Genomic DNA, 26928 nt, shown 5'->3' on the forward strand with positions numbered 1-26928 from the left:
TAACAATGTAGCTCTTGCAGGGCTACACACACTCCCCGACCCAGAGCGCACTGATCTCAGAATAGACTTCTTTCTTCGTGGTGGTTCAGCATGATGCTCTATGATTCGGCTTTTCCATAGACTACGTAAATGCTGGGCGGAGCTCGCCCCCGCTCAGCCCGTCTTTCCATATTACCTAAACAGAACAAGCCACTCACAACAGGCAACCCCCGTACCATCTCTGTCACTTCGTGTGTCGGGAATATTTTCGAGCATGCTGTCCTGGCGATACTCACTCAACACTTGAAGGACAATTATCTCTACCCCCAAAGAATGGTCGGCTTCCGTCCCCTTTGGTCAGCGCAGGAAGCCTTGTCAAAGCACACTACCACCATCGCTGGCCTGGCCATCCAAGGCCATACTAAGGCAACCCTGGCACTGGATAATACACAGAGCCTTTGACTCGAGTTAATCATCGCGCGATTATGACGGCCCTCTCTCATCTTGATATAGGCGTACGTACATAAACCTATATCGGGGCTTTCCTTACAAACCAAATGGCTGATTTCAACTTTCGTCCGCACTAATCACCTCCTCGCCCTTAGAGGAGTAACTCCTCAGGCCTCCATACTCTCCCGTTTTCTTTTCAACACAACAACGATGTCACTCGTCCATAGTCTCACCGCAATACCCCGCCGGCGGCACATCATCATCCTCCGTTGTCACGAAATCGGCGCCCATTTTCATCAAACCGGTACGGCGCGAGGCCCGTGCGGCGTCGCGTGGAGAGCATGGAGAGAAAAGCCCCCTTCCCCGCGCGGGAGAGCGCGTAGCTTTGTACGCGTGGTTGTCACCCTCTTTCCCCGTGCCCGGGGAAGACGGTGGTTCATCGGCCTGGAATGCGCCAGAAAAATCGAGCATCTTCTATGGGACCTGGCCAATGACGACGCGCGGCTCGACTGGAGGAGAAGAGGGAGATATAACCAGCGAAGTTATGTGTGTGTGCGCGCTAGCTTTGGCGCGTGTTAACAAACAGACGCGACGCGCCCTATTTAAAGCGACCGCGCCGCTTGTTGAGTCAGTCAGTCAGTCAGTTCGTCAGTGTTTTGCGACGTATTCGCCTGGACTCCCGGGGATCACCCGCTGCTGGCAAGCCCACGGACTTTCAAGGGAGCGGCGTTCGTCTCGTATGGCGGCCACATCGTGACTCTTGAGGCGTCGGACTGCAACAGTGCCCGGTGAACAATTTGGTGTTTGTTTATGTACTCTCTCGTGTTTCATCTGTTGTAAAGCCTCTACGTTATCGGATACCTGTGTAATTGCATGCTTAGCGTTTGTATTCTGTGAACCTCTCGTCTATGTATTCCAAGTGATCTTGTGTATTCCTTTGTATCGTCTCTTGCTGTGCATAAATTGTTTTGTTTGTTACTTCTGACTCCGATCCTTTCTCTGGTTGGAACCGGCGACCGCTGGGCACCAAACGACCACCCCCTTCTGTCACCACAAGGTAGTTGAATTCCGGCTGAGCTTGCCACGCAGGTCGAGGGCATCTCCTTTGCGACCGGAACAGCTACCGCCACTCACTCAAAGGGTGTCTGGGAGTGTGCGCACCGTTAAGGGCGCATCGTTAATAATACTCCCTTAATAATTAACGGGTGACATCCGTACAACACCCGTAACCATTCCGCCACCGCATATGCTTTGCTTTGGACGATCATCGTATTCCGGATGTAGACAATCATCTAGTTTTGGACATCATATCCAAAAGAATGGTAGGGACCGCATCATGATGAAGAAAGTCAAGCAGGTGACTAGTGCGATATCGCTCTTCATCCACAGGGTTTCGGTTCACTATAGAGCCATCAAGGAGCTGGTCATATCTCGTCTCGTTCATGCAATTGTTTTCAGCCAGTTATTTACAGATCTCAGACTTAAGACAGAGATGAGATCTCGACATTGGATGTGATGCTTCGCACCTTTTCTTAAGCTGCCCTCAAAGGGCCCTTGAACATTAGTAGGAATAGCTTCTCACAAAGAAACTATTGCAGCTGGATTTCCGTAATGATAGGAAGATTGTGGAGGTTTAGAGGTGGGACCAAAACCTCCGACTGACAGAGACCGGCGAACATCATAGTTTCAACAATCTCCATGTTCATTTACCTGCTACAACCCCACACTCTTCTCCATCCCACGCCCTATCCACTTCAACCTACTATAGATACATTGTAAGTACGCGAAGGCGAAACCACTCAAGTGACTGTACTCATCTGCCACATATTCTTGTAGGATGGTACGTCAACGTCCAAAGTCTTTCGTTCCTGACCGCTATAATAACAATTATAAGTCCTAAGGCGATTTTAAATCATAATTGGGATTGTTAAACGTTTTTTTTTTGCAAATTAAACACAAATTTGGCGTTTTTCACTCATTTTGTGAGGCCTTATGCATATTCAATATCGTTCTGCCTGATTTGGCGTCATCATGGAACTGTCATAGTTTTTATCCTTCCGTGGTTTTCAATATTTGTAAGCCTAACTACACGATCTTAACCTAATTAGACTTAAATCCGGCTTTCTGTAACCAAATTTGAACGTTTGCTGTATTGTTCTAACGTGCTAGGTGTTTTCACGACCCCTGACTACATGGAAGTTTGGCGCTTTTTCGACGCAAATTTAAAATGTGTGGCTCAGATTAACTAAATCATTATACAGATATCAAACGTGGCGTCTACGTTCATTTTTGCTCCACTATATCATAAATAATTTTTTTTATCTTATCTGTATTCGCGAAATCGCTAGTAGGGGCGGACATCTCGCACAGCCGCGCACTTTCTGCGCACACCGGTAAACCTAGTGGTTTTTCGTTATTATTGTGGTTCTGAGATATACGCAGTATGGGTAGACGCCGCATACTTGAACAAGGAAGTGAGAGCAGCCATGGTGGACCATAACCTTCCGTCTCTTGCTACTCTCCCTCTGCCCGCTGCCATCTCAGAAGTTCCTTTCAAGAAGTCACTCTACCCGCTGCTACCTTCGCAATCGCCCTTGCGATTGCACGTACTCATGGATTGTGAACCTTCATTTCTAAATTTCGCAAGTGGTGATGTTGATATTTCTCCTTTAGCATACAGAACACGACCGCTGGTAATCCGACCTGCCAAGTGGAGCTCAACAGGGTGCCCGCACACTCAGGGAACCCTGCCACGAGGCCGCCGATATTTTTGGCCGCAGGTGTGATGCGCCACAATGAGGCGCCCCTGCGTAAGAGTTTTCCCCGAAGTGCATGTACAAGTTCAGTAAGCTGGCTGAGGTATACCCGACTAGGAGACCATTCTACCCCTCCTCACTCTTCCTTAGGACATCGCTATCGAATTCTATGGCGTCGCCTCCAGACGCGAATGCTCCTATTCAATTATATTAGCTCCCAATTGCATATCACTGCTCATAAGCAACTCTTGCACCATTTGCGCCCACCCCACCACCACTCTCTCCCGTATCCTATTTCAGTGCCCGGAGGATTCTTCCCCGTGAACTGTGGAGCGTCTTATCACTTGAGACGACAAGGAGACCCTGTTACAATGAGGATCCTGTCTGGTAGAAGACCGCCAAGGAGCGCCTTGCCGACCTCATGAACCGCGAGAGATAGTAGGTTTGAATATAGGGGGTACAGTACGTGAGGGGCCGAAGAGACTAAGAACAGCAAACTCCTCCTTTTAAATAAAGGCTTTAATAGCTGAAAGTGAAATCAGACTTGGAAATGAAAACTACGGAAAGGGGAGATGTCCACAGAGAAAGTATGAGAGTTACTGGGCATTTGCTTCCTAGAACACGTTCTATTCAAAGTAACCTCCAAACCTCATTTGACCATCAAGTCGCAGCTTCGGAATGACACATAAAGGAATAGTTCATGAAAATGAAAGGCGAAGTATGTGTCCGCTTTCTACGTAGACACTTCTACCGCGCCGTAAGGGATGAGGGGAAGGCGGATGTTTTTTGTTTTTAGGGTTTAACGCCCCAAAGCAAAGTAGGCTATGAGAGACGCCATAGTAGAGGACCCCGGAAATTTCGACCGCCTATGGTTCTCACACGTGTACTGACATCGCACAGCACATGGATGCCACCCACCTTTTCCTACAACGAAATGCAGCCCCCGGTGGTCAGGTTCCGACCCGGATACTGCAGCACAGCAGTCGGGCGTCTTAACCACTGCTCCCCTCCGGCGGCGTCAGGAAGGCGGGATTGAATCCGACTGTGTTTCGGTGAAGGCGAAACGCACAGGCAGCCGTGTGCTGTGGGACCTTCAATGTTGCACTTCTTTCTCTCTTGCAAGAAGACTGTAGTGAAATCGGAAAAATAGAAAGGAGTGCCGCATCGGAAGATTGCAGAGTAATTTCGCGCAAATGTGGATCTTTAACACCCACTGACTTCAGACAGAATGCGGACGCCTGTGCATTTCGTCTCAACGGGAACAAAGCCACCGCTTGAACCCGGGAACCCGAATAAATCGTCGACCTTGCAAACCACTGAGCCGTTGCGGCGGGGCGTGGGGCGTACTCTGTCGTATTTAAAAGTGAAGCTCCATCTGCTACAATTCAGAGTTGAAGAGGAAATCATGATTAGAAACCAATCTTAGCGTGGGGTGCGCAGCCGCCACAGCTATGCGTTTCGCACTTAAGTCCACCTCAAGGGCGACCTCAGTTTCGGCCGCCCACACTCGCCAGTTGTGTCTCGTGGTTCACCCAGTAACCTATCAGGTGCGTGCTTGGTGCCCACCATGGAGAGGAAGAGTGTAGCGTTCTATTTTGATGTTTATTCTGACGTACAGATAGACTTTAGTATGGTGAATTTGTGTATGTTTTCATTTGGCGTCCGAAGGTTGAGTTTTATACTGATGTAATCAATAGAAGCAATGCCTGAATTTTGTATTTTTATTGTGAGAGCCTGTAAAACCGTTAAGTAATTTTTTATGAATGTAATTTATTCACAAGAAAATTTCGTGTGTGAATTCCGACTAGATTTTAGTTAGGAATCAAATGCTGTCACGCACATGCCCTGTACTCTCTAAATAACATCAACGAATCAATCAAAATGTCAGCCGATCTGCGCGCCGGTGTGAAGAGGACAAGGAGGGCAGTTCCCGCACTCCGCATGCGCGCACAGTTGCGGAGAGCTGACCCAGTGAAGCTGGAAAGTGTCTGCAAGGTATGCATGCGCAGAAAGTGGATTTTGCACAGAACGCAGGAGCAAGTTGATCCTTTATAGGGAACCCTGATTGTGTTTGATGAAGCGCTTGGTTGCCACCACACAAAGCTTGCGCTCCACATTCGGTATAGCAGCATTGGACCCCAACTTTTTCGATATTCATTTTGATAAAGAGCGGTTTTTAATGTGTGAGCAATAATTAGATATGTCGACAGTTACGTATGTCCAGAATTGTCATCACTAGTACGATCGAACAAAACGAGAGATAGGAAAAATTGGTTGCATTATATAAAGGTTACAGAGGAAATAAATATGTTCATGGGGTAATTAGGCAACAAATTAGAGCCAACGAATCAATCAGACCTCGAAATAGCCGGGAACGGTAATGGTGAAGTCAAATGGGATCACGTGGTACTCGACTTTAGTTGACGTAGGCCTAACTTCTGGTGGCAGAAAATTTGAAATATTTGAATGTGAACGAGCAAGAAAGGGCCTGATTTGCATGAAGATATGGTGGAAATTGTTAAATGGTATGTGAAAGAGGTAATCGACCAACTGAAGTATGAAATATTCCCAGAGCACTGCAGAATTTTTAGTGAAGAAATACGAAAGCCGAAGTGTTGCTGCTGCACACGGTACATGACGCACCCCCTGTCGAACGCAACCAGCCTTTTGTTGACCGGATCAAAGTATACCCGGCGTTATATAATTGGTTTACAGGAAAGGAAAGCTGTAGTTACTATACTCACGGTACCCCACTGCTCATGATGTGGCCAACGCAGCAACACCACGGCGCACGCATTTCTGCACTATCCTTGGAAATATTTTGACGATTACGAAAGTGCTAGCTTGAACTAAATGCTGTTGCTTATTTTCACTTCGCGTGTTTCTAAAAAGCATTTCAAATAAGAAGCACAAAATGTTGTAGTTAGCCTCCAAACATCTCCTTGAGAAAAGACATGACAGTGCTTTCAACACCGCCTTTTCATTGCAATTAATTTGTCATTAAGCATATGGTACAGAGCTCAACGAATGTAGCAAAGACATCTAGGAGACCCTACCGCCAAGGCTCGGCATTGAGCTCAAGTATGTCCTCGTTCGACTGGCTGAAGACGCCGCCAGCAATCAAGAGCTCCCTGCCAACATCTAACTGGCCTGACGCCCCTTTTTGTTTGGTTTAGCACCAGGGGGTAGGGGGGGGTTAGCACCTTTTCTATAAGACAAAAATTAGAGTGATGGAATGCTACTGAACCGAATGTGGAGCAAAAACTCGGCTGTGGGCGAGCAAGCTTTGCATCGAACACAAGGAGAGTTCCATTGATGAAATTAAGGTTCATCGGCACGCTTTAAAGAAAACATTTTCATGGCGAGCGGTGGCAACGGAATACTTTTAAGAGAGGGGACAGAATATCTTGTTGTGTCTCATGTTTTGCAGTCACTGCGGCAGCGTGCCCTGCGAATGCGATGCCCGCAGGCGCTCTTTCTGCACTCTATCATCGCCGCGGCGCCGTGCAAGCGTATTACGAAAATGCACCTCTTTGCACAGGCACGCGCACCTGCTGAGATGCCACTGTCGTCATCCTCCTTTTTCTGGAAATCACCACGTACCTGAGGAGTCACTCATTAACCCATGTGACCAGTGGAGAGAGCACGTGTTTGAATCGACAGTTGCCACAGGGCGGAGGTGAAGGCGAAGAGCAGTGCGGTCTTGGCGGCGCGCCTATCGCTAGAGACCATTTTCCTCATTTAACATTCAGCTCTGCATTTTAGAAGTGGACTTCACACAAAGTATGTGACAGAGTATGCCACATTCGTAGCAGCAGTGGCTCAGTGGTTATATCTCGACTAGTGCATCGGAGTACCCAGGTTCAAAATATGATGCAAAGTGAAGGGGCATCCGTGTACTGTGCAATGCCAGCTATGTGGGCGAATGTACGCCGGAGCCCACTACTACGATACCATTTTCTGTTTTTCTCCCCACCTGTCGCCCTTCACTTACGGCGTGGTTGAGCTGTCCGTGGTGGTGGTGGTTGAAACATATTGCCACATATTGTTACGGTGTGTAGACAAGATGCTGGAAGACGACGAGCATGTTTCGGGCGCTCTGTCAAAGGACGACACCACTGAAGCTTAAGCTGCTGTGTTGGTGTTCTGTGGTGTTGCGGATGAGCTCCTAACATTAAACTGTTCGGAAACGCGCCGTAGAAGTTTTGGTGACTGTACGGTGTAAACCTATCCCGGGATGACAACTTGGAGCTCCGAAGTGGCCGCCAGCATGATTCTCCAGGTGTGCCACTCGACCCATCCCCATACAAAGCGGCAACACAAGCGCCGACCGTTGTCATTTTACAGCCTCGGGAACCAGCTTTTTTTTTCGGCACCGATGCTTTCGGTGTTGACGAGTGGCTCTTCATATATGAGCCGGTAAGCAAGCACAACCGCTGGTACTGCGATGCTTGCAAATGTGATATTCCACCTGGTAAGAGCGGCGCGCGTCTGGGCCGAGCGCCCGAGGAATACAGAACATTCTGGGACATTTCCAAGCAGAAGCTGAAAGACTCTTTCGGAAAGCCAATAGGACTGAAGCTCAGCACAGAAAAAAAGATCTTACTTGTCGAGCGCAGTCAACTACCAAGTGTTAGGTTTTGTACGTTCAGGATGTCCTAGCACTGTGTCGTAAAATGAACAGCGTCATGTCAGTGGCCTACAACGTGGGTCATTTTGTTGAGGGGTTCGCCGACGACGCATTTAATATGCTTAGCACAGTTTGCATGACAGTCAACTCGGCCCTCGAAGTATGTCGGCTGTTTGAGCAGACTGAACACCGTCGTATTTTTCTCCGCTTCGACCGCTCACCAAAACCAGCTGCTACGTCCTCTTGCGAACATCTGCCAACATTGCATTAGCCATCCAACCCGACAGACAACAGCAGTAACGTTCACAGAGAGCTGGAGGATATGACCTTCGTTGCATTCACCCCTCAGCCTGCGGACGCTACTATATTGCTATGCCGTTCGACAGGATTTCGCGAATGTTGGCTTTAATGCGAACGTAAGCCACAACTCTGGTCAGAAGTCCCTACAGCCTACTTTCCAACCCAACGCTCAGGTGGTAGCTACTGCAGCTCCAGCTGCGCCCTTCCCGACGCGATACCGCTACCGCAATCCAAAACAAATAACCTCGGATGGCCTGCCATTATGCTTCAACTGCTCGTGTGTAGCCCAGATTTCTCGTCATTGCTACTGCCTTTGAATTTGGCGATCTCGACCTAGCTACTATCCTGATCGCAGCGCCGCATGCGGAGAAAACATAAAAATTCTTCTTGAGACACGGACTCGTGAATTTACCTCCCCTGTTCCGCGCATGTCCAGCCACTCACCGTCTCCCAAACCCGGCGCCCCCTCTCGCCCAAACTTAGCTGTTCATCATCGCCCTTTCTCTGGCTCTGCTCCGGAAAACTAACAAGTGCAGCTACCGAAGGTGACACTGCATTTAAGACCCCATCCGAAGCTTCTCTCCGGATCATGGCTGATCGACGCAACCTTCTCTGTATTGATGTGGACCGTGTGCCTGTAACAACTTTAATTGGCACTGGTACCCAAGTTTATGCACTGTGTTTATCCTTCCGTCGGCGAGAAACTCATGCGGTGTTAGGTGGGTCCCTACCGCGTCTTGTAGAAACGTAGTGACGTGACGAAAGTCACGCCCCTGTCTCTCACACCAGACTCCACTGCCCCACCTACACAAACTGTTTACGTCGCTCGTCCTAAACCTTATATAAAAGCTTGCCGGTTTAGCAAGCACCGGGACCGTGCTTGCCCGGTGGGAAAGGGGCAGTGTTACGGTGTGCAGCCGAGATTCTGGAAGACGACGAGGATGATGGGTGTTATGTCGAACAACGACGATCACACTGAAGCTTAATGTCGGCGTGCTGTGGAAGTTCGGAGGTGTTTCTGACAATGAACTGAGTCTTGCAGCTCGGGAACGCTAAGTAACAATATATAAATCGTGGGGACGAAACCCCTAGCATGGTACATGGGTGATTTCTCATTTTGAGGAGACACCTTTGGAAAGGAAAAGAAATTATTTGGAGAATTGGCCTCTTTATGGCACCGAAGATGATCCTGCACTGGTCATGAGTTGAAGTGCTGGTCATAAAAAGATAGGGGATGAGAGAATATTGAGTATGTAAGGATGATGTGTAGGATGTCTCCTGTTTACCACAAATTCTGCACGAGGGGGATAAGCGATCTGGGTCTCGGGCATGTAGCATTGTAAGTCGTGGAGCAGTCGGAGTCTGCAGCCGTCACCAGTGCTCTGCCTTCGGTATGGTGAGGCATGGGACTGGGAATGCATATTCCCTTTGTATGTCCGTTAGTACGAGAAAATAACACGGAGGAGAGCAGGCGTTCTGCGGCCTTTATGGGGGCCAGAGGCCTGTAGACTAGAGTGCAAGACCTCGGTTTTGGGAATTAACTTCTTTGCTGGCAGGAAGGCTTATGTTGAACCGGGGCTACCGGTAGCGTAAAAGGTGATCAGCGTTGCGGAATGTAGCCACTGGCGTAGTTTATAACGGCAGAGATTGAGTCGGGGGTAAAGTCTGTGACAACACAAGTGAGCAGCGCCTGATAGGCGCGCCGTAGGTGTGGTGGCGAGTCACTTGTTGCATTGCGCAGCATAAACGCCTCCACTTCATGGTAAAATCTACCGCGCCGATGACCTTAGAAAAGGCTAGTAGAGCTTTCGCTTTAAGATACCAAAGCTTTAAGGAACCAAAAGGTACACTTTCTTTATACTTTCTGTTTCGTTTTCTTCACCCTTAAAAGTAAAGGAAAATAAAATGCACCCTTTTTCATCCCCGGAAATAAAAGGTGCAATCGAGGCGCTGCATACCTTCTTTGATGCGAAACACACAAGGTTCATGTTGGCCCTTTCACTAAAAATCAAAACAGGCAACGCCCTGGTCTGGAGTCAAAGTGATATTTGAAAAGTGCGATATCACTGCACATTAAGAGACCGCACGTAGTCGAAATTAGGAGGGCCCTCCACAACACCTTTTCTTATGAGTCGCTTTGGTACAATAAATCCCCTTAACTGAACAAGATACACAACTATACATTCTTGTATTTTAAATTGCCAAACAAATTCTTGTGTGCCTGACTGCCCATAGGCCTAAATATAGCGGACATACAAAAGTTCCGCTATTTTTCTAGGCTTTTAAAATCCGGACTTAACCTTTCAGTAATAAGAGTGAGTTGGCGGTCTAGTTGGTTTTGCACAATTAAGGAACAGCGCATAGGACGGGATACGGAGACACAAGAAAGCACAAACACAAACACACTCTAAAGTGCAACGTTCACATGTTCAGATCCTCCAAAAAAGATGTTTCGCGAACGCCACACAATGTTTCATCTATTCCGCCACACAGTAATTGCATAGTGCACTTCCTGAGCTAAAAAGCGGCTTCTGAAATATTTCTCCGGAATGTCGATCGCGTCCTGATTGTGTTCAAGTTGCGGCTATTGCAGTCTCGCCAGAGGAACCGCAATGAAAGGCATCGACATATTTATTTTTAAGCGATTACATTGAAAAGCGCATATAAATATTTAAGTAAGTCCTATCCGGCCTTTCTTCGTCACAGTTTACATTCTTCTGCTGTTTGATTTCAAGTGGCGTTTGGCAACGCAAGCAGGTTAGGCGCGCATTCATTGTTGTAAGACAAATCAATGTTATGGCGATGTCATAGGACACATAAATTCTACACCTGTAGACTACACTTACCTTTTCACACTTATAGCAAAGAATTAATCTCAACATGCTGGTAACAGCCCCAATACGCGGCAGAACCTTTCTATGGATGGGAGAAGCTAGGCATGAGTGTGCTGGGCGATGTCAGTACACAGTGAAGACCTCCAGCTTGTCGCAATTTTCTGAGCCCTCCACTATGGCATGTCTCATAGCCTGAGTCGATTTGGCACGTTAAACCACATAAAGCAAACAAACTTTTATTCCAAGTTTATCAAGAAAGTGCAGATGATAGCTATTGAAAAGCAAATATCCAGGGGAGTGACTTATCTTTATTGTACATTGTGTTTACTGTGAAAATGCTGTACATTGGCACAGATTTCTTCAAGCTATGAAGATATAGTTCGCAAGCAACATCCATCATGATGATCAATTTTTGTCCTTGACTTTTTTACACTCTCCTAGGATGCAGCGCTGGAAATAAAAATGATATTGAGAAAAATTATATATTTGATGATGCTTTGCAGGCGAGCATTAAGATGGCGCCTAACAATAACAAAAATGAACACCAGGAACGTATAGAGACACCAAAACATAATGTGTTATGGTTCGTTCTCATGAGCAAAGAAATACTAGGATACGAGGACTCATTGGGCATGTACACGCGACAGAATGGTGTGCGACACAAAGGAAAACTTCAGGATGTTTTCTGGCATTCATCAATGTAGAACAAATAAATCTTGGAGTTATTAGTAAATAATTAGATGAACGTGGCCAGCGACAGTTGAGGGAAAGCTAGGCACTGATATAAGCAGTGTCGACAAGGGCAAAATGTTAGCGGCAATATCTCCCACCAGCCGATATCCCTCCCTGACCATGTCTCGCTCTCTCACGTGCTCTCATACTTTGCAGCTTGCCTATTCACTGATCACTTAATTCCTTTTATTTGTTCTTCCATTATTTCGCTAATTTCCTTTAGCGAACAGTCGTAGGTGACGTATCACTTTTGTGAAATACCACCGGACCTAGGTGTGGCGACTAGCCTTACTCAGCCTTACGTACACACCTGCATGACCTAGGAGTAGCATATGCGACTAGAAATGCAAAGGAAGCTGATTATTCCATTCCCCTCATCCGCACATTTGAAGTGAGAAGACACCATCCGGAGTATTTCTGAACCACCAGCTTTGCAGCAAGTGGCACCCAGAAATTGTCAGTCCCAGGTGCAAAGGTTGCGAGGACATAGTGGACATGATATGCATGACAAGAAAATGCCCTAGATATAAAAATCTGATAGAGAATATGAGTCCTGCAAGGCACTTCGACTCAAACAGGACGTAAAAAGGCAACTTGAAAACTTGAAGTCATTTCCCTTGCTATAGACGCTGCTCAGGCCCACATTATTCCGATCGACGGCCGAGGAAGAGGACATGGGTGGGAAAGAGCTGTACCTCGTATTCTTGTCTACTATTTACTGGTACAAGTAAATTGTATTTCTTTCACTCTTCCAATCTTTTCACATGTGTGTTGAGTACGCCACGCGTCGCCTACAAGATAACAATTGCCTCAACTATGCACGCGTTATTTCACAGACAAAGCCGACATCGCAGATGCTTGGTTTCTCAACCACGGGGCATTAACCGGAAGCTTTATAAAAATGTTTTTTGAGATGGGATGAAAGGAGTTTCGTATATAGTCTTCAGTGCTCTTACCTAATAAGGTAGGGCGGCAGCTTTCAGGTTTTAATGTTGAAATATGCCGTCGTTATCCACGGCTTCGGCGTTGAGAGCGAACGATCACAGCTGTCAGGTAGAAGCTGGGAGTAATGTGTACATGGCCGGCTGCTTACTGCTATTCCGGTTTGGCGGCGGCAGCATAGAAATTGTGGTGATCGAAATGGCGAAACTTTAAAGACCACCTGGCGCGGATTAAGACAGCAGCTCTTAGGTCACGACAGCAAGTATGCACCGCGTGTAAGGAGGCGATCAACGGCAGCACTGTATTATTCATTGCGCTTCCACGCATAGCACTGTGTCGACAGGGTGGCCGGGCCCTGCTTGTCAGAACCAGGATTGAAGCATTTATTATTTCGCTCCATTCCTCCTGCGTCAGGCGCGTCGCAAGTCCAATCGGAATGCGAGATTCTATTTGCTTCGTTTTGAAAGGAAATCTTCATTACGCTACCTCGGGCAGCCGTCAAGAATCTTCAGGATTTAACCTTCAAATGACCTTGATGAGTGCCGCGCTTTCCCTTTATTACAAATAAATTTACAATGGAAGCAAAAGTTTTAGTACGCTAGGCATAGACTGTCTTTCTTTGAAGCCTTACAACGGGAGACCAAATTCAGGAGGGCAAACACTACCAAAATATGTGCAATAAAAACGGCATCTTAAAATACAACTCACTGCACGCAACTAAGCGTCTAATGCAACTGTGGCGATGTAAGCTTCAGAATTTCGGTAGGTCGTTGACGGGGCTGGCTGGAAATACGAGTCTCGTCTACGGATGATTACAGGTAGAGAAGGAATGGCTTGGTTTGTGGAGTTTATAGTCCCAAATCTACTCAGGCTGTGAGAGAAGCCGTAATGGAGCACTCAGAAAATTTCGACCACCTACAGAACAATATTCCAGCATCCGGCATCCTAGAGAACAATATTCAAGCGCCGTAACTACTGCGGTACCTCGGCGGTTTGGTAAAGAAGGAATGTCTGAAGTAAGCTATAGATCCGCACTGTAAACTCATTATTGAAGAAATGCCTATGGTTGTCTTGTGGTTGACTAATAGACAAGATAATCGGGCTAAAATGTTTGTCAGGCTAGAAAAGGTGCGGCTGATGTAGCCAAAGAACTCATTAATTTTTGTTTTGACCTAATAGAGGATGCTGTTCAGACAATAGGTTATTCTATCAGTTGCATTTCTACAAGAAGCACTAAGCATGACTGGCTGACAATATGATTCGTGTAGCTTAAATATTGATGAAATATAATTTCGAGTTAGTGTTGCCTCTAAGGACCAGTAAACCAACACTGCTATGTGCTGCGATATGGCTAATGACGACAATCTTCATCTTGTTCCTTTTCCCGTGGTGGGAGCTGAACGTCTCCTGTTGGTTTTTATCGCAACAACCTGCAGAAGAACCTGGGAAGAAGCCTTCAGGAGGAACAGAGGTCTCATGTCGAACCATTATGGGTGCACCTTTTCTCAAACGCTCCAAAGGATTCACAAGAACCTGTTGGCGAAGCCAGTGCCACTTTAAGTAGAAGTGATATGAAGCCAAAAAATCTAAAAAAATAAAGGTATGCTGTGCAACACTTCGTAACTCGAAACATCTCCCGGAACATCGTCAGTGCGACGAAAAATGGTTCTAATTAGGCTGGTCTTGTTCGGCAGCCACATTAATGAATTTAACAGGCATGTGACACGACATTCACTTCACACTTGGAAATGGACGCACACATAATTTTCAAATCAGATTAAAATCCGCTAACTGATCTCAGGTCACAATTGCTCGTTACCACCAACATATCAAAGTCCAGAGTGCGGAGTATCGGGAGTGATTTCTTTATTCGTGTGCTATTTCCTAAATGAACAGAACTCAATTTAAATATATATTTTGCATTACGTGGCTTCTCGCTCTCTTTCATGAGTGCACAATGCCTGGAAGTATTTCTGCACTGTTATTTGATGACGGGCTGCCGCAGAAGAAACACTAAATATTTGTGTCGAGTACCGTAAGCAGAACTGAACAGCTGAGCACTCATGGTCAAAATATCGTCAGGTATTATTATAACATACCGAATGAAGACTTGCAGAACTCTCCGCGCTGTAAGACTACCTTCCTTAAAGATATCAATGCTGGTATGCACGTGCATGCATATGTTCTTTTCATTTGCACGTCCAAAACTGAAACTTTATCGGACCACTGAGTGTCGCACATTACAATACTAAAGTTATGGCTGTATAAATCAACAATAACTAAATAAAACTGCTCTAATTTTTATTTTTCAATTTAAGATTGCAGACTCCGATATGGCGCATGCATGGCCAGGCACTATCCTTGGATTGATAATTGATGGTAAAAATTTGAGCTAAGAGAAGCCCTTTTGAGAGCAATAGTAATAAGTAATTAATATAACCGGAACCTGTATGAAGGACAAGAGGCCACAGTCAGAACTGGGCATGATCTCACCGATTGGTTTCCGATTGAGAAAGGAGTGAGGCAAGGCTGCATACTGTCGCCCTGCCTATTTAACCTATATGCAGAGTGCATCATGAGGAAGGCCGGTCTGGACGAGTCTTCATATGGAGTGAAGATTGCTGGAAAACGTATCAACAACCTTAGATATGCGGATGATACCACTTTAATGGCAGAAAGTGAAGTGGAACTCAAGAGACTTCTGATGCGCGTACAAGAAGAGAGTGAGAAGTTTGGGCTTAAACTGAACATCAAAAAGACAAAGATCATGGAGTCTTGCCCTATCAAGTCCTGGAGCATCAATGGACAAGAAGTGGAAGCTGTGACAGATTTTCTCTTCTTGGGCTCCAAGATTACCTCGGAAGGAGACTGCAGCCATAAAATTAGGATACGCCTGCTTCTGGGAAAGAGAGCAATGGTTAGCCTTGACCGCCTAGTAAAGAGCAGAGACATTAGTCTGCCAACCAAGATCCGTATAACTCGTGCTATGGTCTTTCCAATTGTGATGTATGGATGCGAGAGTTGGACTGTGAAAAAGGCTGACCGCCGAAGAATTGACGCGTTTGAATTGTGGTGCTGGCGAAGACTCTTGAGAGTTCCTTGGACTGCCAGAAGATCAAATCAGTCGATATTGTCGACAATAAACCCTGACTGCTCATTGGAGGGTCAAATTCTAAAGTTAGAACTCAGCTACTTTGGTCATCTGATGAGAAGAGAGGAGTCGCTGGAGAAAGATTTGATGCTGGGAAAGGTTGCCGGTCGCCGGAGAAGGGGTAGGCAGCGAACGCGATGGTTAGATGGCATCCTCGAGGCACTGCAGATGAAGTTATATGATGTTAGGAAGATAGTGAGAGACCGGAAAGCGTGGCGTGAAATGGTCCATAGGGTCACGAAGAGTCGGACACGACTGAACGACTGAACTGAACTGAAATATAACCGGCACGACAGGGCAATTTCATGGGGCCACAACAGCCGACTTCCGGTCTCTGCAGACCTAACAGAGTCAGCGTAACTCAAAAAACTATGTGATGTGCGCCATAATCATACTTTAAATATCCGGAGGGCACAATTTTATTTTTGATTCGTTTCTTTTCGTATGCACCATGTATTTTCGGGTCAGATGCTTGCGTGAGCTGTTCTTGCACCGTATAAATCTGATGGAACTCTGGGAAATCCGCAACCGTCGAAGCCGTGCCGCAGACGCCTCTTGTAGATTTATGTATAAATTATACATAGATAACCTTGAGTTTGGCGCTCTTTGGCCTGAGTCGCCCTTGCGCCATTAAAATCCACCATCATCACCATACATAGACAAAGGTGAACCCTTCCAATCGTGCGCCAGCTGCGCAAGCTAACTGACTATTTATATATTTTATACTTAATCTCGCTTGCATTTCAGCCACGGAAGCCTTTATTTTATCATTTCCAAAAAACAAACACTTCTATTTCTCAGATATTGTCGTTACCAAACGTACATTTGTAGGTGCAAGACCAGCTGGCGGATACGTGGAAGTACGAGGTCAGTAGCAATATGACTCGGGTGTCCCCTCTGGGAAGATATGAACCTTTTTGGCCACAGTGTATACCGGAAACTTCAGGCAAAATTTACTTTACAGATGCGCGCATATGGACGATCAGCGCAGCTGTACTTAACGTTATGACCACCAGCCGATGGAAAAGAGGTCCGCCTACTCTGAAAATGTGGTTCGTCAGCAGCGAGAGCCTCGCTACAATCAACGTCGTGACTTTGTTAGTGAAGACTCTTATGCTGATTGCTGGCGCCCTCAACCTGTGTGCTACAGGTGTGGCATTGCGGGGCATATCGCTAGATACTGCTGCCGCCGTTTTCCAACTGTCCAAGATTACCGACCCCACGCGAACATTCACGGACGGCTGCGCACCGAACAACAGCGATCCCCGACTATGCCTACTGGGTACTCATACCATTCGACATATTTTCGGAATTAATCTCCTGCATCTGATCGTAGTGTGACGCCGCCACCCCAGCGTCCGCGCAGGTCACCTTCCCCTCGAAGTCATTCTTCCCCTACGCCTCAGGAAAACTAGGAGGCGCGGCCAATGGAGGTGAGGCCGCCGGCGAGTCAATGACGTCCATACCTCTACCCGTGTTTATGTTAAAGAACAAATTGGAAATGTTTTTTGATGGTGTGAAAACAATGGTTCTTGTGGACACTGGTGCTACAGTATCTGTTATGAGTTTGAGTTTTAAGAACCGTTTAGGTAGAAAAGTAATGCTCAGTGGTGACCGTGCAGTGTTATTCCGTAGTGTCGGTGGTGAACCTTTAGTTCCTCTTGGTGTGTGTGCTTCGGATGCTGTTATTGGCGGCCTCAAGTTTAGAGTAGAATCTGCAGTGCTGCCTCGGTCAACGCATGATGTGATGTGATTCTTGGGATTGATTGTCTGCAAGAGTCTGGTGCAACTTTAGACTGCGGTACGGGAGAGATTGTTTTGAATCTTTCACTACTTTCGGTTCTTGTGGATGGCTCGACACCTGAATTCGGAGTATTTGCTGTGGACGAAGACACAATTTTGCCAGCGTTATCTGCAGCATTCGTGCGGGTTTTCTCTATTCGCAACCAGTGCGAATCCTTTGAGGCTATAATAGTACCTACGAGATTCACCTGCTCTAAGAAGAGTATCCTTGTGCCTCGTTGCGTCATTCCCGTGACTAGAGGCCGCACTGAGCTGTGGACAGTGAACCACTCCGAAGAGCCAACTGTGTTGCATCGGGGCCTAAAACTCGCCCGTTTCGAGGAAGGCATATCCGGTTCCGTTGCGGCATTAAACAGCTCTGTCACTGAGCAGCAGGTGCGACCAGGCATGGAGACTCAAGTTACGGCTATGATTAGTAAGTCTCTTTCTACAACTGAGCATCGTATTCTAGTGGAACTACTGCTTAAACACGTGACAGTGTTCGACTTTGTCAAGTATGGCTCAATGCCACTGTCTACCAGTCGTATTCATCACACGATCAACACTGGGTTCGCACCTGCAATACGTCAGAAGCGCTATCGAGTCTCAGCAACTGAACGTACGGTAATAGATCAGCAAGTTCAAGACATGCTAAATCGCCGCAGTATTCGAGAGTCCTGTAGTCCTTGGGCAGCTGATAGAACGAAAGATGGCACATGGAGGTTTTGTGTTGACTACCGACGTTTAAATACAGTCACGAAGAAAGATGTCTACCCGCTTCCACGTATAGATGACGAAATTGACTGTCTGCACTCAGCTTCATACTTTTCTTCAGTTGACTTGAGATCCGGTTACTGGCAAATCCCCATGCACATTGCAGATAAAGAAAAAAACGGCATTCGTAACACCAGACGGACTTTATGAATTTAACGTTATGCCTTTTGGATTATGTAATGCACCTGCCAAATTCAAGCGGTTCATGGATACAATTCTCCGTGAACTAAAGTGGCACATTTGTTTATGTTATTTGGACGACGTTGTAATTTTTGGCAAAACATTTAGTGAGCACAACAGCCGTCTGGATATCGTACTTAACTGCATGGAACGAGCTGGTCTTGTACTGAATGCAAAGAAATGTCATTTTGGCGCTCTTGAAACAATTGTCCTCGGTCACTTAGTTGACAAAGAAGGTGTTCGACCAGATCGCACGAAAATTGAAGCTGTCAAAAGTTTTACCGTGCCTAAATCAGTAAAAGAGCTGCAGAGTGTTTTGGGGCTATGCTCGTACTTTCGACGCTTTATACCAAGGTTTGCAGACATCGCTTACCCACTTACGAGTATACTGCATAAAAATGTACCATTCAATTGGACCAGCGAATGTGACTCAGCTTTCCGTCATCTGAAGTTTCTTTTGACCTCGGGTCCAGTCCTCCGCCACTTCTGCCCATCAGCTCCAATTGAAGTACACACTGACACAAGTGGTATTGGTATCGGCGCTGTACTTATACAACGTCATGGACGCGATCAGCACGTGATAGCGTATGCCAGCCGTTCGTTGAGTAAATGTGAAAGAAGTTACGCGGTTACGGAGCAAGAATGTCTCGCCGTTCTTTTCGCTGTACAGCGCTTTCCTTTCTATCTGTACGGGAATGCTTTCACCATCGTGACCGACCACCATTCCCTTTGCTGGCTCGCGAGTCTTCGCGACCCCTGTGGGCGGCTCGCTCGATGGGCTTTACGCCTACAAGAGTTTAATTTTACTGTGGTGCATAAAAGCGGCCATAAACACTCAGATGCTGATTGTCTTTCGTGTTTTCCGCTTCAAACGACTGATAACGACTGACGCAATTTCGATGAATATTTGGCTCCAATTTCACAAACCTTCCCGATCTCCGAGTTTCCCGAACCGAGCAACGCAAAGACAAAACGTTAACTTCTGTTTGACTCCGCCAACGATCCTATGAAGAACACATTTAGCATTCGCGAAGGAGTGCTTTACAAGAAACATTCCGCCTCTGGGGGAGCACGTATGCTTCTTGTCGTTCCGGAAAGCCTTCATATCACAGTTATAGAAATGATGCATGATGATGGCACGTCTGGTCACCTGGGAGTGGCCCGAACACTCCACCGCACACAGCAGCGATTTTACTGGCCGAAGATGCGTTCAACGATCAAGCGATATGTAGCCAGCTGTGTGCAATGCCAGCGCTTTAAGCTGTCGACTTCAGGCCCACATGAAAAACTGCAGCCAGTCACACCTCCAACAGCCCCGTTTGAGCAAGTTGGCATTGACCTTCTTGGACCTTTCCCACGGTCCTCTAAAGGAAACCGATGGATTCTTGTGCGCGTTGATTATTTAACCCTCTACTGTGAGACAGCCGCGATACCAGCCGCTACTGCATCTGAAGTATCAAATTTCTTACTTCGACTCGTCATTCTTCGGCGCGACCCTCCTGCAGTCATCATTAGTGACCGTGGACGCCAATTCACAGCGGACATTATCGAAGAACTTCTTCGCCTCAGCGCCAGCAGTTTTCGCCACTCCACGCCATATCATCCCCAAACGAACGGTGTGGTAGAACGAACTAAGAGGACGCTTACCACCATGTTGGCTACGTACATCGCTGCAGACCATAAGGACTGGGATGGCATTCTACCGTTCATTACTCATGCATATAATACAGCGCAACATCAGGCAACAGGCTACAGTCCCTTCTACTTTCTCTATGCTCGCACGCCTCGCTGTGCCCTCGACACCATACTGCCATTTTGCATTCATTGCGAACCTTGCCTTGCTAACACACTCTGCAGAGCTGAAGAAGCCCGCCAGCTGGCCAGAGGTCGAATTTTATCTTCACAAGAACGTTCTAAGAACCGCTACGACGCCCGACACCAACAAGTTTCTTATGCTCCTGGTGACTATGTGTGGTTGTGGACACATCTCCGAAAGCGTGGTCTTTGTCAAAAAGTGCTGTCACACTGCACCGAACCATTTGTTGTGTTAGAACGCATCAGTGACCTGGATTACGTCATAGCACGCATAACGGCGAATGGTCGACGGTCACGGCAGTATCAGGTGGTGCATGTAGCTCGCCTCAAGCGATTTCATTCCTGAGGTTCTCTGTAACTCACCCGACGGGCTTCGTCTGCGAGGAGGGAAATTTCACGCGCCTTCGTAGAACGTCGACGGAAGAATAAAGAAGAGGGACGTTTGTACGCTTCGTCGCAGTCCTGTTTGGACCGATTCCTGTAAATAAACCCCCCCGTGCGTACAAAGCACGTAACAATATTACCGCATTTTGATAAGTGGAATAAATGTTGCTTTGCAAATCATAATACGCAATAATAAAGCCGCGAAAACTTATACATATGTCATAATAAGGGGAATAATGATACTGAAGTAAATAAGTAGTGGTTGTTTTATACATTTAAAGACCATTGGCTGACCGCGAGAAACCGCAGGCTGGAAAGCGACCAATGCGTTAGGGGCATCGAATTTGTGAGCACTACTTGTGTACAGTGAGGCATAAGGAGCACTCTGGACAAAGCTGCGAGTCATTAGCATACTCCAGCTCACTCTAGAAACCTCGATTCTGTCGCCCGATGCTTTATCATAAACACCTAACATGCCATCGTTCTCTGCCAAGCCCCCACCTGATGGCAACTGCTTTGCAATGTGCAGCATGCTGTCCATATATGTGACACGCTCTCGAAAAACACTAGTTTGTTGCTTACAGTGCCGCTTCCCATATTTCCCCAGATTTCAGCTGACCTTGTAATAAGAAGGGCGATTTTCGCTTTCGTCCAAAAATTTCAACCAGTAACTATATGGACAGGGTCTTTGAAAAAATATTACATTCGTTCATTGCTGCAATGGGGCATTATATGTGCAGTCTAGATTAGCTACTGCATATTCGAGCCTCTCGTAGTGTCTGCGTCCTTGCGGAAAGCCGTTGCACGAGCCGTTTGTGCTGTAGTAACGTTGCTATAAAGTAACAAAACGTGGTGGCTGCTTAAGATAGGTAACAAAATTTTGTCACTAAAAATTTACCGCTGCATGCTCCTCCTGTCGTGAACAATGCACAAAAAGTGTGTATATTAAAATAACCATATTAGAGATTGCAAATGTTCAGAAATTTTAGACAGCACCAGGTGAAGCTAAATTTATTTCAGTACTAAAAGCAGACTTTATCATTTTTATACTTCACACTGAAACATGCAAACGAAGAGATTACCTTCAATCCTTTCTTTTCCTTATCACAGGGTACACCATCCACGGCACTTAATTCGTAATAATGTTTTTCAGACAGACAGCGTATCTTACAGTCTTGAACACCATATTCCTTGAAAATAAACATAGTCATTATTTTTCACACTGAGCGGAAAAATTGAAAGCGACCCTTAGGAGCGAAAAATAATTCGTCTTTACCGTGTCATAATGCATGCCCGACAACCAGTAATAAACTCTCTTGCAGAAGTTTTCTCCTGATGTTTGTTGACCTGGTACGTCCGTGCTCTTAATGGTGGTTTTCTTCTTTCTGTCGGAGAGGCAGCTCCATCCTTGCTGTCTGAGCACAAAAACCAACCAGAAAAAACATACCGATGATGTCTAACTGGGTGTAGTTTGCTGTGATAAATTTTTAGCTGCGTATTCCGGTTTTTTCTTAGATACTTTTTCCTGACGTGTTGAAGGACTGCGTATATCGGCTTCAAAAAGAAGTAAAAACTTTGCGTGCAGCAAATATTTTTTAGTGGTTCTTGCTTTGATAGTGTGCACTGTATATTCGAAAACAAAACGTATTGCTGTCACAATTTCTCGAAAATGTACGCTTGGTAACAAAACCACATTTTACATAAAGAAGTTCTCGCAACGAATACTTAGAGAATACTCCACGAGTTTGCAATCAACACAAGCAATTACTTCAAAATAATTTTTACGTGACTGTGTAACCTTTTTCTCGCTACCTGATCAGGTTCCTCATGTCTTCCAAGCAGCAATGAGAAAATCTGTACTGTCTGTCATTTTTCTTCTGGTAGCTCATCATGTAGCCATCATTCCAACTGCACTGTTCCGATCCTTTGTGGCCAGGGATGTAGTCAACAGCTGCAGATCCATCATGCACACATCCTAGACTAGAAAGCGGGTAAGAGTTATGTGCATTGCCTATATTGAAAGAGATTTAAAAGCCTTATCATTTAGGCACTTATAAAACAGAACGCAAAGGACAGTCTTGGTACAATCATGTCCTAGATCAGATAATATTTTCAACAGCTATGAAGTTTGGAATACAACCAGACTAAACAAATGCAGCAAAAAAAAAAAAAATACACTCCTGTAAATGATATCGCAATAACTGCCTATATTTCAATGAACATGTCAATGTTATTATATAATTACCTTCTGAACTGAGAAATGTTACACATCATTCCAATGACGATCGCAATCTTTACCGGCTTTTGGCCGCATATAGATTAAACATCTAAAACTAATAGTATGTTAAAATGATTCATTATGACTCTCACCTTATTGTCCATAAAGTATTAATGACCATCTGCGGCATTTTTATGATGCCGCGAAATATTATAGTTACTGACCTGTGTAGTGCATTTCGTTATTGAAAAATATGCAAAGTTTATAATATCTGCTTTAAAAAGGATCAAATGGCATAATATCAGGTTTGAAATTGATTGCGATGGTTTTCCTAACACAATGTGCTCTATTCTTTTCCCCTTTCTTGTATATATTTTGCATGTTTCTCATGCTTCGCTGCATTATCCTCATTTTATTTCAAGCCATAACAGTTTTAAACTCTAGAGCTGATAGAGCATCCCGATAATGTCAACGTACACCTGCTAAACGCATTCTTTTTTTAAAAAAGACATAATATTTCAGATATTATATGAGAGCGCAGGCTAAATATTGTCACGTATTTGTGACAGTTCCGAATACAGCAAATGAAAAGACTGGTATGGCAGTAAATTGTTCCTTATTAGGATGCCTTGCGCCCACAAAAGATTTCAGGAAATGCCTTGGCAACAATAGCAAGAGTGATCGTCGGTCGTCGAACAAAGGTTACCCGTTCCGCTCGTCACCGCACAATGTAAAGATGGCGAGAAACCGTCTAGATAAAGTCGCAAATGGTGACCAGCATAACCTAGAACATAGTACAAATGCACGCGCTTGGCTGGAAATCTTCGAGATACGTCTCGAAGCAGCTTCCGCAATAAACGAAATGATAAAGCCAACGAGCATGCACAAAAAAAAATGAATGATCAATCTGTGCGTTATAATCACAGTGATAAGGACACAAGAGGGTGGCTGTTAAAGAAACAACAGTGATTTGAATGGTTTGCGGCAATATACATGACCAAAACATTAGCTCACATATCAGTCGGAAAACAGTACAGAAAATTTTCTGTTATTACTAGAGATTATCTATGTGGTTTTTGACGGGAAACTTGTGGCAAGAGAAAGTTCTGTAGTAACATCAGACATTTGTGTTCTTACAACAAAAAACTGCTGCTGAACTACAGACAACGGATATATACTACAGAAAAACTACAGAACTACTTAAAAGCACTATAAAACTACAGAAAAATGTGACGTTTACGACAAAACTACGCAAATATTTTGTCATACTTTTTGACACTGTTCTGTAGATTTTTTGGACTAGACATAATGCATGAAACAGAGCACTCCCTTAAATGATGCCCCCTAACATTTCCTGTACAAAATATTGTCACATTAGGCGGTGCAACGCATAAGGAAAGAAGAAGAACGCATAAGGAAAGAAAAAGACTCTCGTGAGTTTTTGAGAGGAGACGACGTTCAACAGCGTCGGCTGGTGCCTACAGAGAATGTCTGTTTGAAAGCCTTGTCTTCGGTGTTCGCCCTCTGCTACAAGCTGAACTACCCGTAACACCTTGGTGGAGGTACTTTCTATTCCCCTTGCCACAGCTCCTCGTACTTTCACGTCAGAAACCTGGATTTGCGCAGTGGACGTCATCTCCCTGAGCTCACCCCACCGACTACCACAGTAAGCATGGCATCCCAGGACGCATCACCCGCTACGGAAACTCCAGCTGCCTCCATGGTTTTAACCAAAATCCGTCATCCGCCTATCTTTAACAGCGAAGACAACAAGGACGTTGAAGATTGGCTCGACGAATATGAAATGTGCTGCAAGAATAACCGCTGGGATGCTAGCATAATGCTTGCAAACATCATCTTCTATCTGGCGGGAATGGCGAAGACTTGGTTTACCAATCACGAACAGGAGATGCCTACGTGGGACATCTGCAAACAAAAACTGCAGCACTTATTCGGCAAACCAATTGGGCGAGCTCTGGCAGCCAAAAAACACCTGGCTACTCGGGCTCAATCGTCAACCGAGTCATACCTGGCCTACATACAGGACGTTCTCGCATTGTGTCGAAAGGTGAATACCTCCATGACCGAAGTTGATAAAGTGGGCCATATACTTAAGGGTATCGCTGATGACGCATCCAATATACTTCTCTACAAAGACTGCTCTACGGTGGACTCAGTCCTGCAAGTCTGGCGCCGTTTCGATCAGGCGAAGCAGCGCCGCATCGTCCATCGGCTTCAGCGCCTTCTCAACATGACGACTACATCCTCATGTGACGACTTTCCCACGTTACAGCAGCCTTCAAGTCAGAATAACCTCACTACCATCGTCCGCAGAGAAATCGAGGCCTTGACTCCTGTTACACATACGTCACCTCCTGCACAGACAACAATAGCTATGATACAGGCGGTTATCCGCCAAGAATTCGCTAATGTGGGCCTCGTTTCAAATCCTGCCCCACCACCCCCTGCACCACGGCCAATCCCACTGGGTCCTGCTGCTGCCACAACCCCGCCCTACACACCGCGCTACCCTACCCGCAATCCAGCGGAGTGGCGCACATCTGACGATAGGCCTATTTGCTTCGTCTGCTGTCGAGCTGGCCATACGTCCCGCTATTTCCGCAGCCATCCGGCTTCCCCCTCTCAAACCTATTACAGCCCTGTCCGCCATAACTATTATGCACCACGACGCGTTTCTGTCACCCCAGCACATCTTCGTACTGAGAACACAGAGCAAGACTGTCGTCCTAGCCGTTCTCCATCGCCTCAAGCCCATCATTCCCGATCACCTACTCGTCGCCGTAGCTTGTCCCCAGCGTACTAAGGCACCTACTCGGGAAACTAAGCAACGCAGCGCCCGGACGTGACGCTGCGTTACCAACCCGGACAGCCAACTGTGTTCCGACCATCGCACCACGCCGCAACCTGATCAATGTCCTCGTAGATCGAGTCCCTGTGCCCGCTCTCATTGACACTGGAGCCCATTATTCAGTTCTTAGTTCGTCGTTCCGCCAGCGCCTCAAAAAAGTTCTTACTCCCGCTAACACCTCTACAGTTCGTGTTGCTGATGGAAAAACTGCTGCCATCATTAGAATGTGCACTGCACGCGTTAGCATCGCCGGCCACCACGTCCCTGTGCTCTTCGCCGTCCTTAATACTTGTCCTCAAGACGTAATTTTAGGCCTAGACTTTTAACAGCCCATTCCGCTCTCATTGACTATTCCTCCGGACTTCTGCGCCTAGCCCTGCCCTATTGTGTTCACGACCCCAGTGCTGACCAATCCCAGCCTCGCCTCCGCTCCAGTACATTTACTCGCCTACCTCCCGAGGCGGCAGTATACGTGCCCATGTCACCTTTTCCCTCCCTTCCTGACGGCGACTACGTTGTCATCCCCATCACCGACGTCACTCTACAGCGCAACATCGTCCTACCTCATAACATTGTACACGTCGACAATAACCTCACCAACATTCCCGTGCTCCACTTCAGCATGTCTTCACAAGTTCTTCCGGAGGGCATTTTCCTTGCCGAGCTGTCGCCTTTGTCCAGACTTACCGTTTCTGCAGTGCTGTCCGACCGTCACGCCGACGTACCTGCACAACCTGTCCCATTACATAGTCCGGAGGACCGCATCTCAGCCATGGTTGCCTCTGACCTGCGTCCCGAATATGCCAGCGCCCTTGCCGGCCTTTTGCGGTCATTCAGCGACATTTTTGATTTCGGTCACGGATCCCTGGGCCAAACGTCCGTCGTCAGACATCGTATTGATACTGGAGATGCCCGACCTATTCATCGACGGCCTTACAGAGTTGCTCTTTCCGAACGCAGGATCATTCAGGAAGAAGTAGAGAAAATGTTGGCAAGCAACATTATTGAGCCGTCGAGCAGCCCCTGGGCGTCTCCGGCAGTACTCGTAAAAAATAAAGACAACAGCTGGAGGTTTTGCGTTGATTATCGACACCTAAACAAGATAACAAAGAAAGACGTGTACCCTCTTCCA

At 46.3% G+C, this 26928-nt stretch overlaps 1 protein-coding gene across 1 annotated transcript; it reads right to left on the reverse strand.

Annotated features, from left to right (window-relative positions):
* Positions 1-11215: 11215 nt before the first annotated feature.
* On the reverse strand, positions 11216-23164 carry LOC146174197 (A disintegrin and metalloproteinase with thrombospondin motifs like). The gene is made up of 5 exons (XM_084585348.1): positions 23152-23164; positions 22522-22720; positions 21986-22124; positions 21792-21899; positions 11216-11399 (listed from the first exon to the last, which is right to left on the reverse strand). The coding sequence occupies exons 1-5, from the start codon at positions 23162-23164 to the stop codon at positions 11355-11357; spliced, it is 504 nt and encodes a 167-aa protein (XP_084441474.1). The 3' UTR covers positions 11216-11354.
* Positions 23165-26928: the final 3764 nt, after the last annotated feature.

Source organism: Amblyomma maculatum, chromosome 11 (genome assembly GCF_055883805.1).
Source record: "Amblyomma maculatum isolate TAMU_Amacu chromosome 11, ASM5588380v1, whole genome shotgun sequence".
NCBI classification, from domain to species: Eukaryota; Metazoa; Arthropoda; class Arachnida; order Ixodida; family Ixodidae; genus Amblyomma; species Amblyomma maculatum.

What these genes read in the sequence shown, in the direction of transcription:
- LOC146174197 (XM_084585348.1), bottom strand. An exon ending in GACATGAGGAACCTGATCAG is followed by an intron (nt 22,125 to 22,521) that starts GTAGCGAGAAAA and finishes TTTTGTGCTCAG; the next exon opens with ACAGCAAGGATGGAGCTGCC. An exon ending in AGGAAAAGAAAGGATTGAAG is followed by an intron (nt 11,400 to 21,791) that starts GTAATCTCTTCG and finishes TTTTATTTCCAG; the next exon opens with CGCTGCATCCTAGGAGAGTG.